The sequence below is a fragment of the Nansenia antarctica genome (assembly GCF_963989245.1).
Source record: "Nansenia antarctica genome assembly, chromosome: 16".
NCBI lineage: Eukaryota > Metazoa > Chordata > Actinopteri > Argentiniformes > Microstomatidae > Nansenia > Nansenia antarctica.
In genome coordinates, this window is record NC_137686.1 from 20,764,549 (window position 1) to 20,779,677 (window position 15,129).

The 15,129-nt window shown below is 41.5% G+C and overlaps 3 protein-coding genes across 3 annotated transcripts in view; 2 read left to right on the forward strand and 1 right to left on the reverse strand.

Annotated features, from left to right (window-relative positions):
* Nucleotides 1-1,584, forward strand: part of piezo2b (piezo-type mechanosensitive ion channel component 2b) — a gene marked incomplete at both ends in the record, with an annotated part of 55,309 nt that extends 53,725 nt beyond the window's left edge. The window contains 3 exons of the mRNA XM_080547015.1: nucleotides 54-133; nucleotides 675-861; nucleotides 1,332-1,584. Coding sequence (XP_080403141.1) covers nucleotides 54-133; nucleotides 675-861; nucleotides 1,332-1,584 — 520 coding nt within the window. The remainder of the gene's footprint in view (nucleotides 1-53; nucleotides 134-674; nucleotides 862-1,331) is intronic.
* Nucleotides 1,585-4,909: 3,325 nt separating this feature from the next.
* On the reverse strand, nucleotides 4,910-8,477 carry napgb (N-ethylmaleimide-sensitive factor attachment protein, gamma b; the record flags this gene model as incomplete). Its single annotated transcript, XM_080546642.1, has 12 exons — nucleotides 4,910-5,053; nucleotides 5,230-5,359; nucleotides 5,836-5,915; nucleotides 6,154-6,232; nucleotides 6,317-6,387; nucleotides 6,499-6,565; nucleotides 6,738-6,847; nucleotides 6,964-6,994; nucleotides 7,124-7,141; nucleotides 7,250-7,334; nucleotides 7,466-7,533; nucleotides 8,422-8,477. 12 exons carry the CDS (start codon nucleotides 8,475-8,477, stop codon nucleotides 4,910-4,912), a joined length of 939 nt encoding a protein of 312 aa, XP_080402768.1.
* Nucleotides 8,478-9,814: 1,337 nt separating this feature from the next.
* rab12 (RAB12, member RAS oncogene family) lies at nucleotides 9,815-15,129 on the forward strand (the record flags this gene model as incomplete). Its single annotated transcript, XM_080546809.1, has 6 exons — nucleotides 9,815-10,031; nucleotides 11,402-11,462; nucleotides 12,913-13,051; nucleotides 13,289-13,378; nucleotides 13,927-14,031; nucleotides 14,328-15,129. The coding sequence occupies 6 exons, from the start codon at nucleotides 9,815-9,817 to the stop codon at nucleotides 14,433-14,435; spliced, it is 720 nt and encodes a 239-aa protein (XP_080402935.1). The 3' UTR covers nucleotides 14,436-15,129.

Consider the following 15,129-nt stretch of genomic DNA (forward strand, 5'->3'; position numbering starts at 1 on the left):
TGATAGATTTATTTATTCTCAGTAACAGCCTGCTCTGTTCTTTTTTTCCGCAGGGTTATAAAACATGTTTTCCCGCGTTATCTCCGAGCCCCCGGTGATTCCGATGCCAAGCCCATTGATCAGCTTTATAAAAGTAAAGCTGTCAAGATGATATCTCACTTTCATATTCCCCTCACTCGCTGTAGACCTCTAGTTACAGTGTCTCTCTTTGTGAGCAGCTGGTGAAAGTGGGAACAAGTCGGCAACCAATCAAAATGTTCAGACTTTTTTTTCGGAAAAATGTAAATACCTTCAATGACACACTCGCTAGTCAAGCCAAAACATTGCAATGCAATGGATTCAGTGAGTAATCCCCAATATTCTACACTAACTAGGTAGTAGTGGAGATTACTCACCGAATCCATTGCATTGCAATATTTCGGCTTGACTAACGACATTGACATTTATTTTACATTTTTTACAGAATAAAAGTCTCAACATTCGGTCGGTTGCCGACTTGTTCCCACTTTAACCAGCTGCTGTCACAATTATGTTTGATGTGTGGTGTGTTTATCTTTTGCAACTCAGACCTGTGGCAAAGGCAATGGAAGGACACACTATTGGTATTGTATTATATTGTATTGTATTGCATTCTATTCTATTGTATTGAACTCTACTGTGTATTTATCTTTCAGATAAGAAGTTGTTTGACCTCACTCTGAACCTGGTGAGAACCGAAAACGACACAGGCGAGATCCAGGAGTGGTGGATTGTCGACCAGACAGAAGCGAAGAGGAAACCGAAGAAGAACCCAGGCCTGGAGGTCTATGTGTTCAGTGACCAGGTCAGCCCTCCCAGTTTAGGCTTCCTGGCAGGATATGGGTGAGTACCCCTCCTGTAGCAGACTCATTCATACCTGCCGGTCCTTTGGTCGAATTGCCAAACATTGTTTTGTGTTAATCTATGGCTCCCTCATGACATTTGTGTGCCAATGGATACATTCCATGTCTGCTCTGTGTTGTGTGATAATCAAATGTTACTTTTAATCTGATGAAATACTTGCATCAATAAGCAAGTTATACAAACCGTATAGGGTCACAATTACGTTCTCTTGTTAGTTTTACATTTATTCTAATTTACAGCCTACATAATTATTGTTCTATAGCTTTTTTTGACATTGTCTTAAATAGTTTTTGCTTTTATATTGTTGTTGTTTTTATGTCCTATGCACCAACCTCACCAACAATTTCCTGTATGTGCAAATGTAAATAATAAAAAATAAAAATAAAAATATAAATAAAAATAACCCTGATTCTGATTCGGATCTCTCTCTCTATCTCCCTCCCTTCCAGGATCATGGGGTTGTATGCTTCAATTGTGCTGGTCATCGGCAAGTTTGTCCGAGAATTCTTCAGTGGCATCTCTCACACCATCATGTTTGAGGAGCTGCCTAACGTGGACCGCATCCTCAAGCTGTGCATGGACATCTTCCTGGTGAGAGAGACGGGAGAGCTGGACCTGGAGGAGGACATGTACGCCAAACTAATCTTCCTCTATCGCTCACCAGAGACCATGATCAAGTGGACCAGGGAGAAGTCCCAGTGAACCTCTATCGCCATTGGCCAGAACACTAACTAGCCACAAATGACCGAGGCGAAATGCAGCAAAGAGAGGCACCAAGCTTTTACGTAACAGGGGCTTGTCCCTTGGTGTGAGGTGAGTGGGTGGGGATTAAGCAGTAGCCAAAGAGCTCTCGTGGTGAGAGCATCAATTACTGCCCCGCAACCCTTCAGTACTCAGTACTGTAAAGACCACCAACGTGTGAGAGGACAAACTGTCCTCCCTGTCCCTGCCTCTTTATTGGTTGTGTTCTAAGACAGTGGTGTGTATACACTCTGGATACAGTGTTATTAAAGGGCTTCCCACCAATGGATGCTAATGACCATGATGATGAACATTTTGGGGCTTTGAATTGCAACTGTGCAGCTTAACTTTTCCAAGTGGAGCTCCTGGGTCATGGGGTTGTGCAATATTAGAGCTCTCGTCCTCCATGGCAACCTGGTATGTTGAAGGATGGACAGGACGGAGAGGCAGCTTCTGGCCAATCAACAGACAGTACACCCCACTTTTTAATGTCTAAGTCTGAGGAGAGAGACTTCCGAGATCCACTGCTAAATGCATCATTAGACAATCTATACTTGCCTTATTTTTGTTTGTATGACAAACTGAACCTGTGTTCATGATCAGATTTATCTCTCTCAGGAAAAGGCATGACACCATGAAGAGGTTCAGTTTTATTCATATGTTCAGAGCAGAATCATTGATATGTTATGGTAGCTATTGAAGGATGTAATATCTATGAGAATATGAAATCGAATAATTAAAAAGAAGACAAAAATGTTATATAAGGCATGAAAATGTTATGGATCGTGGTCAAAGGAGAACATGATGTGAGTGATGTTATTGTGTTTTGGGCAGAACCAGATATTGCCATGATGGCTTTTCAGATGATGGAAATAAGCAGGAAACAATTTTGGATAATTTTTTGCGATAGACTATTAGTTTGCAATAGATGTAATAAATTGCTAATCTTATAGTTAATCTTCTCCACTTTTACCAGAGCCCAGGGGAGGGCTATTTTGAATCAGGGTATCATGATGTTACTAATGTATTTACCTGTACTGTAGACTGTTGGGCATCATCACATTTCAGTTTTGTAGATTTATGTAGGCTACTGTACAGTATCTTCCACAACCAAATATGACTTCAGTTCCATCATCAGGAAAGTGACAAGAAGAGAGAGGCAACACAGATGAAAAATACCCCATCCTCCACACAAAATACATACGCCCTTTTGGTCCAAGCTATGCATTAGAGGACATTTTAGCATGAAAGAAAACGTCATTATTGTCATGAGTAATTTTCATTACATGTACAGTACATACCATTTTGGGGGAGGGGGTTGTGGGGGAATAAAATGTGAAATATCAAGTTGACTGTGTACCTGTGTGTTTAAATGACATTGGTGGTATGGTATTGGTCCAGTGGTCTACAAATAAAAAACATCTGGAACGGTAAAGTTCTGGGTTGGTGGCAATTGTACAAAAGTTCACTCAGAACTATTTCTTCAGAGGGATTTAGAATTAGCAATATCAGTGCACTGGCAATAGAAACTTTGCATTGAATTAGGCACGATGCGAGAGGTTTATCATTTTTTTTATTTCCACTGATGGCAACATTAATGTTCACTCCGGGTTTTGATCTCACTAATGCACACATACATCACAGAGTTATTGGGAAAAAACATCACAAAAGCAGCACTACTGTGCATTAAGACTCCAGTAAAGACAAGGCTTAACAGAGGGGGAGCGGAGAGCATTAGACCAACTCTGTTCTCATAAAAAATAAATAAGGACCTTGGAAGTTTCAACATCCATTACATGACCTTTCTTTCCCAGTCACGTCTCTGTGTAGAACAGCTCCAATTGCTCTCACTCTTTAAACATGGTAATTCATTTATAGCTTCATTAGATTCAACTAACAGTATGTACAGTTCATAGAACACACACAAACATCACTGCTGCACCACAGAGGATATGGTTATTGCTGTGTGCAATAAAGGGGTGATTATATTTGTGCAGAAGGATTGTACAATAAATACACAACAGCACAAACAATACACAATACACAGTTCATACTGTGGCTCCTTTTAACATATTCAGTGCCACTGTCCAACTGTCTCTATTTCACTACTATATCAGATACGTTTAATTGCCATTGTATCCATCTGTTGCTTAAATTGTTCTTTCAAAAGTGCTGTTGCAGAGGGTTGTTTCTAACATGGGCATTTACATAGGCCTACAAGCATCAAAAACACTTACACTAAATGGTCATGTTTTCTGAATACACCACCAATTAACATTTTGTGCTAGAATCACTAGAACAATGGAATCACCTTAAGATAATAATAAAACATTTGCTGGATGAAAATAATTGCATGGTCCCTTTTTCTATTTTTGGTCATACCGCTTCTCATTTCAAGAGTGTTGTGATAATATCTATAATAATATAATATATAATATATTGATATTATTATAACACTTGCACCATAAGGTCAGTTTGAAGGAATGGAAACATGGATAACTACATCTGGCTAAACGGCTCCTTCCATAGATATGTTGTCATATCACCTCTACTGCCTGGAAAACCAACTTCTTGCTTTTTGACAGGAAACTTTAACCCACGTAATCATAGATTTCATTACATTTATTTATCTTCTTTCATACTCCATCCACCATTACACTAATACTATATCTGTTTTCATATAATATCAGTTTCTTCATCTTCTTTGACCAGCCAAAACCATAAATTACTTACTGAATAAGTTATGTCTGTATAGACGCATCCATACATCAAATAATAATAGACAACTATATCACAGTATATTCTTACTCACTTACATATTTTAAAAGAGATCATAATAAGTGAACAATATAACATTATTTCTCTGTACACATAGCTACAACTGCACCATTAACAATGTTCATGACCTGAAAGTGACATCTATAAAACAATACAAATAAATAACAGAACATTTACATGAAATACATTTTCAATAAAACTCTTAACACAAAAGGTTGACAAATGTGCACAAAACAAGTGAAAGCCTGTTATATATACAGTATATCAGTAGAGACTAGAGATAATCTTCTACGACACTGTATACTCTCATATATAACTGGGGGAATGTGACTTTGTTTATGTGGAGAAGGAGAATTTGAAGACCACCAAGCTGGACCGGTGTAAGGGGAGGGCATACTGCATACCTGATATTGACCCACATTTTTCACTGGGGAAAGTGTAGTACATTTTACATTGAGACAGTCAATCACATCAGAGACTGATGGACTCAGCGCTCTGGTGGCTGAGTTTAACACAGCCCTCCCTCATAGTCGTCATCATCTTCAGCAGCAGGAGGAGGTGCTCCGCTGGCGCCATCTTGTGGAGCTGCAGGGGGCTTCTTCTTCTTAATGCCGCCTCCTGGTACCCTCAGGGATATGGCCAACTTGGCATACTGAGGACAAGGAGTAAGTGAGGAGTTGGTGAGAAATGACTTGGGGGGAAATAGGGACATTCTGATAACTCAGATGCTAACCCTTTTGAGACACTGACTACAGTAACGTGAAGGTAAACTCACGTCATTGTCCGTATACTACAACACTGACTACAGTAACGTGAAGGTAAACTCACGTCATTGTCCAGATACTTCAGCAGGGGAGAGTTACACACGCGGTGAACCTGGTCCTCGTCCTGCTCGTCGTACCCCTGCAGTAGCGTTTCCATGGCAAGGCTGTCTTCACTCGTATTAAATCCCGGGTAGCTGGAGGAAATGACACAGTGGTCAGTGTCACAACATGCCACTGCAGTATCTACAGTATTCAAAGTACATAGTGTACTGTCCCAAACAAGTCTATGGTAAACATGTTGTCCCCTGCAAATGATGTAGTGCCCATCCTTGCGTGAATTGGTGACTGAAAAATGATTGCAATAAGTGCTTATTTGATACATTTTCAAGGATTTGACATTATTTGAAAACAGTCATTGGCCAAAAGTCACAGTCTGAAAAGGGTTGTACTCTCCTCTTTGCACCCTATTGTGACGTTTTCATTGATAACCTATCACTTTTTATCTGCGCCGTCACACGATCAATCACCTTGAATCTGCTAACACCGGATCGCTATGGCAAGACGCATCATTCACCCAAGTTTCATCAAAATTGGATCAATTGGATCATCAACAGTCAATGTATCAAAGACTGACATAGTATGTTGTATACACACATAAACACCACCATACCTGTAACTCTCTCTGACACACTTATCAGCAGCCACAAAGTCATTTCTGTGAAGATGAACCAGCACTTGTGCAATTGTTTTCTAGGAGATAAAAGCCCATATCAATACAATTGATCAATACGCACCAGTCTGCAGACAGTCATGAGACAGACACAGAGCCATGTGGTAAGACACCTCTATATCATGACAATACATGTATTGCATAACCCAAAAAATGGTATCATTGTAAAGATGACTTATCATTGATACCACAACCATCTCTACCTTGGACTAATTATGTAAAAACAGCATTATGGGGGGGGAAATGCAAAATACGTACCTTAAAGCATGTTGGGTAATTCTCCATGTCTCTGTACATGTTCTTCTCCTTCTGAAGAGCCACTGCAGCTTCGTCAAGCCTGTTGAACAAGACAGAAAAGGGTGAGACTGAGGACAGAGAGCGAGGTCGGCCATGACTCCACATGCTACGGCGTTGTCTTTACCTGCGTAACCTGACGAGGAGTCTGGAGGCCTTCCCCAGTAACTCAGCCGCCTGACGTAGACGGTCTTCATTCTACACAGAAAACATGGGTGTCTTGTGACTTTAGTTGCAATAACAACATCTCAATCTTGAAGTTTGCCATAATGAATTGTCAGTAATTGTTTGTAACGCCAAGAAACGTACTTCAAATACCCCCGCCGCCTGCTGATACAGGTTCACGGCTTTCTCTAAGTCCATGGGTTCTATGAGTCTAAACAAAAACAAAACAAAAATAGTAGAGTATGATTAACTTCGCCAGGACGTCATGCGTCAATCAGAACAATTGCAGAATGTATAGTACACTTCAATGTGTGTGTAGTCATGTAGTGCTGTCGTGTTGCAAGCACTAAGAACACCCTAGAGAGTGACAACGAGATGCTTACTTTCCAGCCCTGTCGAGGGCCATGGCTGCAGTGTCCGGTGTTCCATTCTCCACATACATCATGCTGGCTTTCTCAATTAACTGGATGGCCTCTGGCATCCTTTTCAGATCCTGTGGGAGAGCAATGCTCTCAGTCACATACTGCATGAACAGTTCCTATTCTTTCACATCTTATGTCAATTGTATATATGGGTCATGCTAACGCTGCTGAACATTCAGTAACTCACCTTCAACATCATACCTGCTTGCTCAATTGCCCTGAAAAACAAATACACATCTTACAAAAGGGGCAAACATTTCAGGTATGAGTATCATACATGTATACAAATAAAGTTATTATATTATCATGTATAACATCATGTTATTCATATAAGAGTAGCTACTTACTTTGCCGCATGAAATAATCTGTGGGTTTAGTTAAGAAAATCTCCAGGCATAGTTAAAGCAATCTTACTACACTTGCATCCTTCAGATAGGGCCATGAAACTAATACAGTATGTAAGGAAAGGATACGCTTTATTTTCTGTGTGGTACTCAGCTTCCTTGAGGTAGGCATCTTTCGCTTGCTCAAACTGCTTGGCATTCTTGAAACACACAGCTGTGAATAGTCAATACATATATACCAATTATTGATGAGAGACATGGCACTGCTGGGATTTACACACAGGCCAGCACAGAACAGCTCAGCCCAGTAGTGTATAAAGGGTATTACAATAGGGGCATTCTTACCAGCTTTAGCATATTCTGATGCAGCAGTGTCAAAATCTGGCTTCCACTTCGTCATGCTTGTTTTTAAACTGCGAAAAGACACAAAAAGACAATTTTCATCATGACATCAATATGCCCTTCTTCTTGTGATCAAAGCCGACATAACAGACAGGTAGCCTTAACTACAATGTTCGTTTATTATTATATTTATTATTGACAATAACATAATCCGTCTGAGACGTTGGCTTGATCATGTTAGCTGATCATCATTTGTGACAACCAACACCAGGTACCAGTGCAGCCAGTGGCCTTGGCTTGTGTGGCTCGACATGATGAATGACTGAATGATGCACCTGCTGGATGGCCATAGCATGCTGTAATTTCGTTTCTGGAACTAATTATAATAATGAATGAATGAATGAATGAATGAATGAATGAATGAATGAATGAATGGTCTTTATTGTCATTAATACAGTACAGGTACCAAACAACGACATTTGGGAGGGGGGGCTCCCCTGGTGCTAGGAAAAAGACTAAAAACAAGAAGGGAAAAGAGCTGGTTTACATAAATAAAGGCTATGTACACTATCCACTATACTATACTATACAATAAAACACTGTGCTGTACTCTATGCTATGCTATAAATATCCTAACATTTCCTATCTCTGAACCTTATGTCTGAATGGACCTGCTTTATAATACTCCGCTGTTTATGAATGAATGAATGAATGAATGGTCTTTATTGTCATTGATATAGTACAGGTACCAAACAACGAAATTTGGTTTAAAAATGTAGATACCAACTAGTAGTCAACCAACTGCTATACAGCTGACAAACTACAAATAGATAATAGGTATATATATAGATAACAGGTATATAGATCATAGACGCGCTAAGCTGTGCCTGGCAGCAGTCTTTGACAGCTCGATCGCTAGCTGGCTAAATCAAAACAGTTGGTATTTAGCTGTGCCTTACCATTTATCCGCTTTGGCCATGTGCTCATGGGCTTCGTTTATTTTCTGTGCGGCCATAGTGTTGCCGTTTTCTTTTCTTTTCTTTTAATGACAAATATGAGCTAAGGACAATGACACGATGATAAACAAACGCCGTCGAAGACAGACTGGGGATTAGAAAATGACCTCAACGTCACGACGTAAAGCTACGGATGCCGTATGGCGCAAGACTCAATGGATATTACGGTACATTCCTTGAGCGCAATGCACCATCAATAATAGCCTATACTGTATAATAATAATTACGCTTACTTCCTTGTCTTGGGTACATAATGTAAACTGGGAACTGGGCATCTAGGGTTTATTTTGTTTCTTGTTTGCCTCACTCTCAATCAAATTTCAATACCAAATTGTTCAATACCAAATATGAGATTTTTGAATGGATAATCACCTTATGTGGGCTTGCATACTGCAGGCCAATATTAGTTAGATAAGAGTTGGATTGGAGAGTTGGCAGATTAAGATTGGGATTTAGATATTTGTTGGAAATAATAAGGTTGAAGAGTTAGGGTTTACCTTGACCTTGTTTGGTTTTGATATACAGTATGCCCTGGGTTTGTGGTATGGATGGGTAGGGTAAGGATTGGAGTGAATTCATTTTGCAGTAGGCTGTATTGTAAAAGTAAATTGATGTTTGCACATTTAATATACTGAGAGCAAAACACTCTCTTTCTGAACCAGAGTGGACTGTGTTTTTGCACACATTAGTGTACACCTGTTGAATAGGTGTGTGATCAGAGTCTACAAGCCCAAGACCAGTTTCAAACCAGTTTCAAACAACAAACACGTCTATAGTCAACAGAAACATATTGATTACACAGAAGAGGAGGTAACAACAGAAAATTGAAGGACACCCACCCAGAGCCATACAGTATGTCTGAATCAGGTTAATCAAATGGCATTGTTTATGTTGTTCTGGTTCTAGCTGGTTCTTCTTCTGAATCCACTCAAATAACTATTTTCCACAAAAATGGTTAATAATCAACTACGTATATTATTAAGTACATAATGCAGATAAATAGCTGTGGGAAAGTACACATGGCATGCTTCTAATTAAAATAAATTAAAAGCATCACAGCATCACAGTTTCCCATTCAACAGTTCTCCTATGGAATGCGACGGAAGCGGAAAGATGCTGTGATGACGTAATGACGTAATGACGTCATGAGACAGAGGCTTCTGTCTGTCGCTGACAGTTGAACAACAACTGGAGAGAGAGAGAAAACTTTACCCAACTTAATCTAAGACGAAAGAAAGTTCGTTACAATTACAGTGAAGTTAGTTTATCCCCCGTGTCATATTTAACATAAAGTGAGTTTAGTTAGTAGGCTACAAATGTGGAATTATTCGTGTTGATGGATTCGAGATATCCAGACATCCAGCGGAGGGCCGGTGCTGGCTCCGGGGGCTCCCCGGCTCTGGGGGCTCAGTCCCGCCGCAGGAAGATGCCGCCCAGACCGGCCGACTACAAGCTCCAGATCATCATCATCGGCTCCCGGGGCGTGGGCAAGACCAGCCTGATGGAGAGGTTCACCGACGACACCTTCTGTGAGGCATGCAAGTCCACCGTGGGTAAGGAGGGATAAGTCAGTTATGCTAACAGTTCACTGCTAAAGCAGCTAGCCACAGATGTTCAAAGGCTAGTTGTTGTTTTGTTAACACTGGAGCTTGTAACCCATGGCTAGGCCTGTTTGCCCTGTCTGTGTCATGCCCGGCGATCAGTGTCACAAATCGTGACGTTAGAATTATAAGGTTCTATCTCCATTTTTGTCAAAATTGAGTTTTTTTTTTTAACATAATCTGATCCATTAGGTGTTTATTAATGCCTGTGTGGTGTTATTTTTAAAATGTTGACTTTTTTGAGTTAGAAAATTCATAAAATACAAAGGTTCCATCTCACAAAACATAATGGAATGTAAAAACTTTGACGCTCAATATCTCTGAACTGCCCTAAACGGAGATAGAACCTTCTCATTCTAAGCTCACGAAATGTTATCACAACAATGTTATACAGGATAACTAATTCCAAGTGTTTTATCAGTAAACACGGAACAGTACATCTAAGTTAGTGTGTGTGGCTGCAGAGTCATGCATTAGTAGTAGTGGTACATGTGCTGTGTGTTGAGTTTGTTGTTGTTTACCCAGATCTGTCAAACAGAGCAGCCAGTGAGTTAGTTGACCTCTCAATCCTCTCAATAACCAATGTTCCTCTGCTCGTGATGTTAAATTGTGTATGGCATCTAATGAGGAGCCTGTTTATTATTATAAGTCAACTCAAATTGCTGTATACCCATAACTTGTTTGTGATATGCGATAACTACACGAAAGGGTACTTAAAATATGCAATGAGCAGTATTTTGTCCTATGTATGAACATGTCTGTCTTGTTGGCGGCTTGTCCTCGCAGGTGTCTTCTAGTCCGAGTGCTCATAGTCAGTCAAAAGTGTTGGCTTTCCCATCCGCTAGATTATACGTTACCAAAGTGGAGGGCCAGTGTACTGATTTCATTACTTGTGACAAATTCTTTTGAGGTAGGCCTAGTTATTGTAGGCTAATGTTCCAAAATATACAAGCCTTCTCATGTGTGCATTACGGTACACAGCTATTGATGTGACCCAGAACCATCACCCCACCATATCCCAAAATAGTCACAGTTGCGCAGCTGCTATGGTAGGGCACCATTTTGTACTCTGTCACTTGTGTGACACGGCTCTCCAGGTTATTTGAGCTCTGTCGTGAGCTCCCTTCTGCCTCCCACAAATGTCCTGTTTGAGTGTTTGTTATGATTCCTTTTAATGACAGGAACTGAGGAGATAAACTGCCGTAGGCCTACAGCTTGATAATCACCCCCAAGTCTTGAATTTATAGTAATTTGTTGTTTTTGTTTATCACCTTTTTTTTTTACCATCTTTCCCCTGTTCTCTCCCTGTATTTTCCCTGTAGGAGTTGACTTTAAAATCAAAACGGTTGAGCTGAGAGGGAAGAAGATCAGGTTGCAGATCTGGTGAGTGAACAACAGGAAGGAAGACATTGACCCCCTTGATGCATTTCCTCTCCCCGTCTCCCCACCTCACAGGCTGAACTAACTCTCTGTGTGCCCAGTCATCTCTGTTGCCCTCAGCCTGTCAATGGGTGCTCATATCTGCTTTATTTTCTCGCCCTTTGTGTTACTTTTGCCTTCTTTTATCTTCTATCTTCAGATAGGCCTATGTCATTCACTTGGAATAGAAAGTATAGGCTATGGCTGTACAGCATGCAATACATAAGTGCACCAACAATCCCCAATACACCATTCATAGTCCAGTTCACTTGTGTTAAAAAAAAGCTTGGTTTTGGCCTTCAGTCATTTACTTTTTGTTGTGAGAATTCCAGAAGCCCCTCATGTAAATCAGATCACAAGCTGAAACAATTAGAAACGGACCATTACGCGATGTTCAGCTATCGTGTCACCTGCTGCGTTGAATAACTGACCTGCATGCCACAGCAGACACCCGCTCTCACACAAGCATGCAGAATGTGTGTGTCGTGTGTGACGATGCCGGGCTGAAATGTGTACACCCACACCCCGAATAACACATCTGTCCTGTTCACTAACCTCCATCACCCCACTCCACTCCCCACCCCACCCCACCCAACACCATCCCTATACCCCCCACACCACAACACTCACACCCCTGTCGGTTCAGGATGGCTGTCCTGAATGTGTCATGTGTCTGGTGTCGCACCGCTCACATCCAGCGCCCTCGCCTCGGCTCCATCACTCTCCGCTGTCCTAACTCTGCTCTGCCATGTGACGCTTCTGCTGCTCATAGGCTGACTCACAGTCACAGGGGAAAGGGGCCAGGCTAGCAGGGACAAGAAGGTACAGTATACAGTGAACATAGTTTAATCTCTCGGCATGTTAACCCAGACTTTGTCCTCATGATTATGTCCTAATCTTAGTTGAAACACACAACAAACATTAGAAGATCTATTGAGTATGTCCAATGCACATTCCAGTTTGGAATCAATCAATCAATCAATCAGTTCACATGAAATTGTATCCTCACTGGCAGAATGTTTAATTGGTTTCACAATTAGTCATTTGACATGGATCATGTGGATTGAGCTCTTTATTAGTTATTTTTCAGAAATCTCTATCTCCCTGCAAATATATTTCTCAGAAAAAGAAAAAAACTCTAATCAAGTAGGGTAGCTATCCATATACCTTCTGCTCATATACGGCTCACCAAATACTGTAAACAAAAGTACATCTCATTGTGTGTGGAGCCTCTGATGTTTAATTCGTCTGCTGTTTAATTCGCCATTGCAACTGCCAATGGCCCCTGGTCATAGCATAGATTACTTTTTCTTACGATCACTGATCGGGAGATGATTCACTTAATTCGACAAATGTATTTGTTGTAAGTCACTTTGGATGAAGGCGTCTGCTAAATGCCAAAAATGTCACCCAGGGACACTGCCGGTCAGGAGAGGTTCAACAGCATCACCTCGGCCTACTACCGCGGGGCCAAGGGCATCGTTCTGGTCTATGACATCACCAAGCAGGAGACCTTTGAAGACTTACCCAAATGGATGAAAATGATTGACAAGGTAAAGAAAGACAGCCTAAACCTGTTATATTCTAATTTCTACCTTTTGAATCAGGTATTCGATTGCGGTTTTTAGTATTAGTTAGTATTAGTTATTTAGTAATTGTACTGATAGTGATTGTAGTGATGTGTGTGTGTGTTGGAACAGAAACGGTGTAGTCAGTACTTCATGCCACTTAGCACCACTGGCTCGGGTGACTTCATCCATTGTGATCACCTCTGTCTTGTTCCATGTCAGTACGCTTCAGAGGAGGCAGAGCTTCTGCTGGTGGGGAACAAGCTGGACTGTGAGACCGACCGCATCATCACCCGACAGCAGGCTGAGAGGGTGAGTTAGACACTGACAGCCTTCACTCCAGTCACGCTTCCTACAACAGCCGCCTCGTAATGGCTCTGAAAAAGAACACTTGGCATGAATTCCAAATCACATGGGACGGTTTCAGGAATCCGAGTTCTTAATTCAAATGCCTGCCTTGTCACGTGAAAGTCTGAATTACTCGCACTTCATTTGACACTCGCTGCTATGTCCCACCCTCATCAAGGCATAGTTGAATGTGAATACTCAGAAGGCCTTGGTTATAGAATCACTCAGTGAAACCTTCACACTGACATTCTCTACCTTTTCAGAATTGTGACAGCTTTAGTAGAAGTGGCAGTGCCATCTTTACTCTTGTCGAATGGTTTATTTTACATTGTATGGATGTAACATCTGAAACCCTCGTAAAGAATGTTAGGGTTGGAGTTTCCGGTTGGCAGCAACATGTGCAGACATGTTTTCTGGACCAACCTGCTTAAATTGTATGAAATAAACCGACTCCCACTAAGAATATCATAGAGTTGTTAATGATCATGTACTGTATATCTTTGTATCCTTAGTTTGTCTCTCGGATATCTGGGATGCGGTTTTGTGAGGCTAGCGCAAAGGATAACTTCAATGTGGACGAGTGCTTTCTAAAACTGGTGGAAGACATTCTTAGCAAGGTTGGTACAGTAGCAAACTAGGCGTTCCTGTTTTTGCTCTGGTCATGACTCACCTGCCGTGTATACAATGTATTATCTGCTGCTGTTTACACGTAACATTCTGTTTACTAAAGGTTAAAGTTGTGGTTTGTTTTTATCTTGTATAATAGAGATTGAATTAAGGTGTCCCCTTCTCATTGTGGTCCAATGTCCTTTATCAGGTCTGCATGCTCCATTTCCCACCGCAGTGGTAAAGATGAGCTCATCCTAACGCAAGTAGCCTATTAACCCTCTGTTCACTGGTCCTGTTTCAACAGATGCCTCTGGAGATTTCCAACAAGGAGCTTTCCAACAGTATCCTGTCTCTGCAGCCTGAACCGGAAGTGCCTCCGGAGCTGCCCCCTCCCCGCATGCGCTGCTGCTGAGTGGAACCCCCCCTCCCCCGCCCCCCCCCACTCCTCCAACTCTCCCTAGTCGTCTTGCACATGCAGTGAACCATTCTCGCCACCAGGGGGCAGCATCAAGCAGCAATCTGGAAGAAGGGAGAGTCAGTCGCTGCTGCAAGAAGCCCCAGACTGTCCGAACGACATGTCCCTCTATTGCTCCTCCGTTGTTTGTAGCTGTACAACATGACATACACATCATACACACACACACGAATACATAGACCTCATTTACTACCCCCCCGCCTTCCACCTCACTTAGTTCCCCCCTGTCCACAGCTGCCCCAGACTACCTCATACCCAGGACAGCTAGGCTAGCAGCCACTGTAGGCTAGCTGTGCCTCGCAGGTGCCTTCTAGGTAGAGAGCCCTCTGGTAGCCACTGCACATCCTCTCACACAGGGGGACATGGAGAAGGGGACAACCCTTCACTGAGTTAGTGGATCTCCTTATCTTCCTGTTTTATCGATATTCATCGTATATAAACACTACGTTTAGGCCTAATCTGAGTAACTTAATAGTGTCTTATCTCTATAGTACTCCAGGGTGTGGAAAAGGGATAATCATATCTCTTACATTCAATGGAAATCGTTCTTGTCGTCAAGTTTCATATAAACAGTTTTTAAGCATCATTATCAAGCAATAGCATTTAATTTGGAAAGCTCACAGGGACAGAT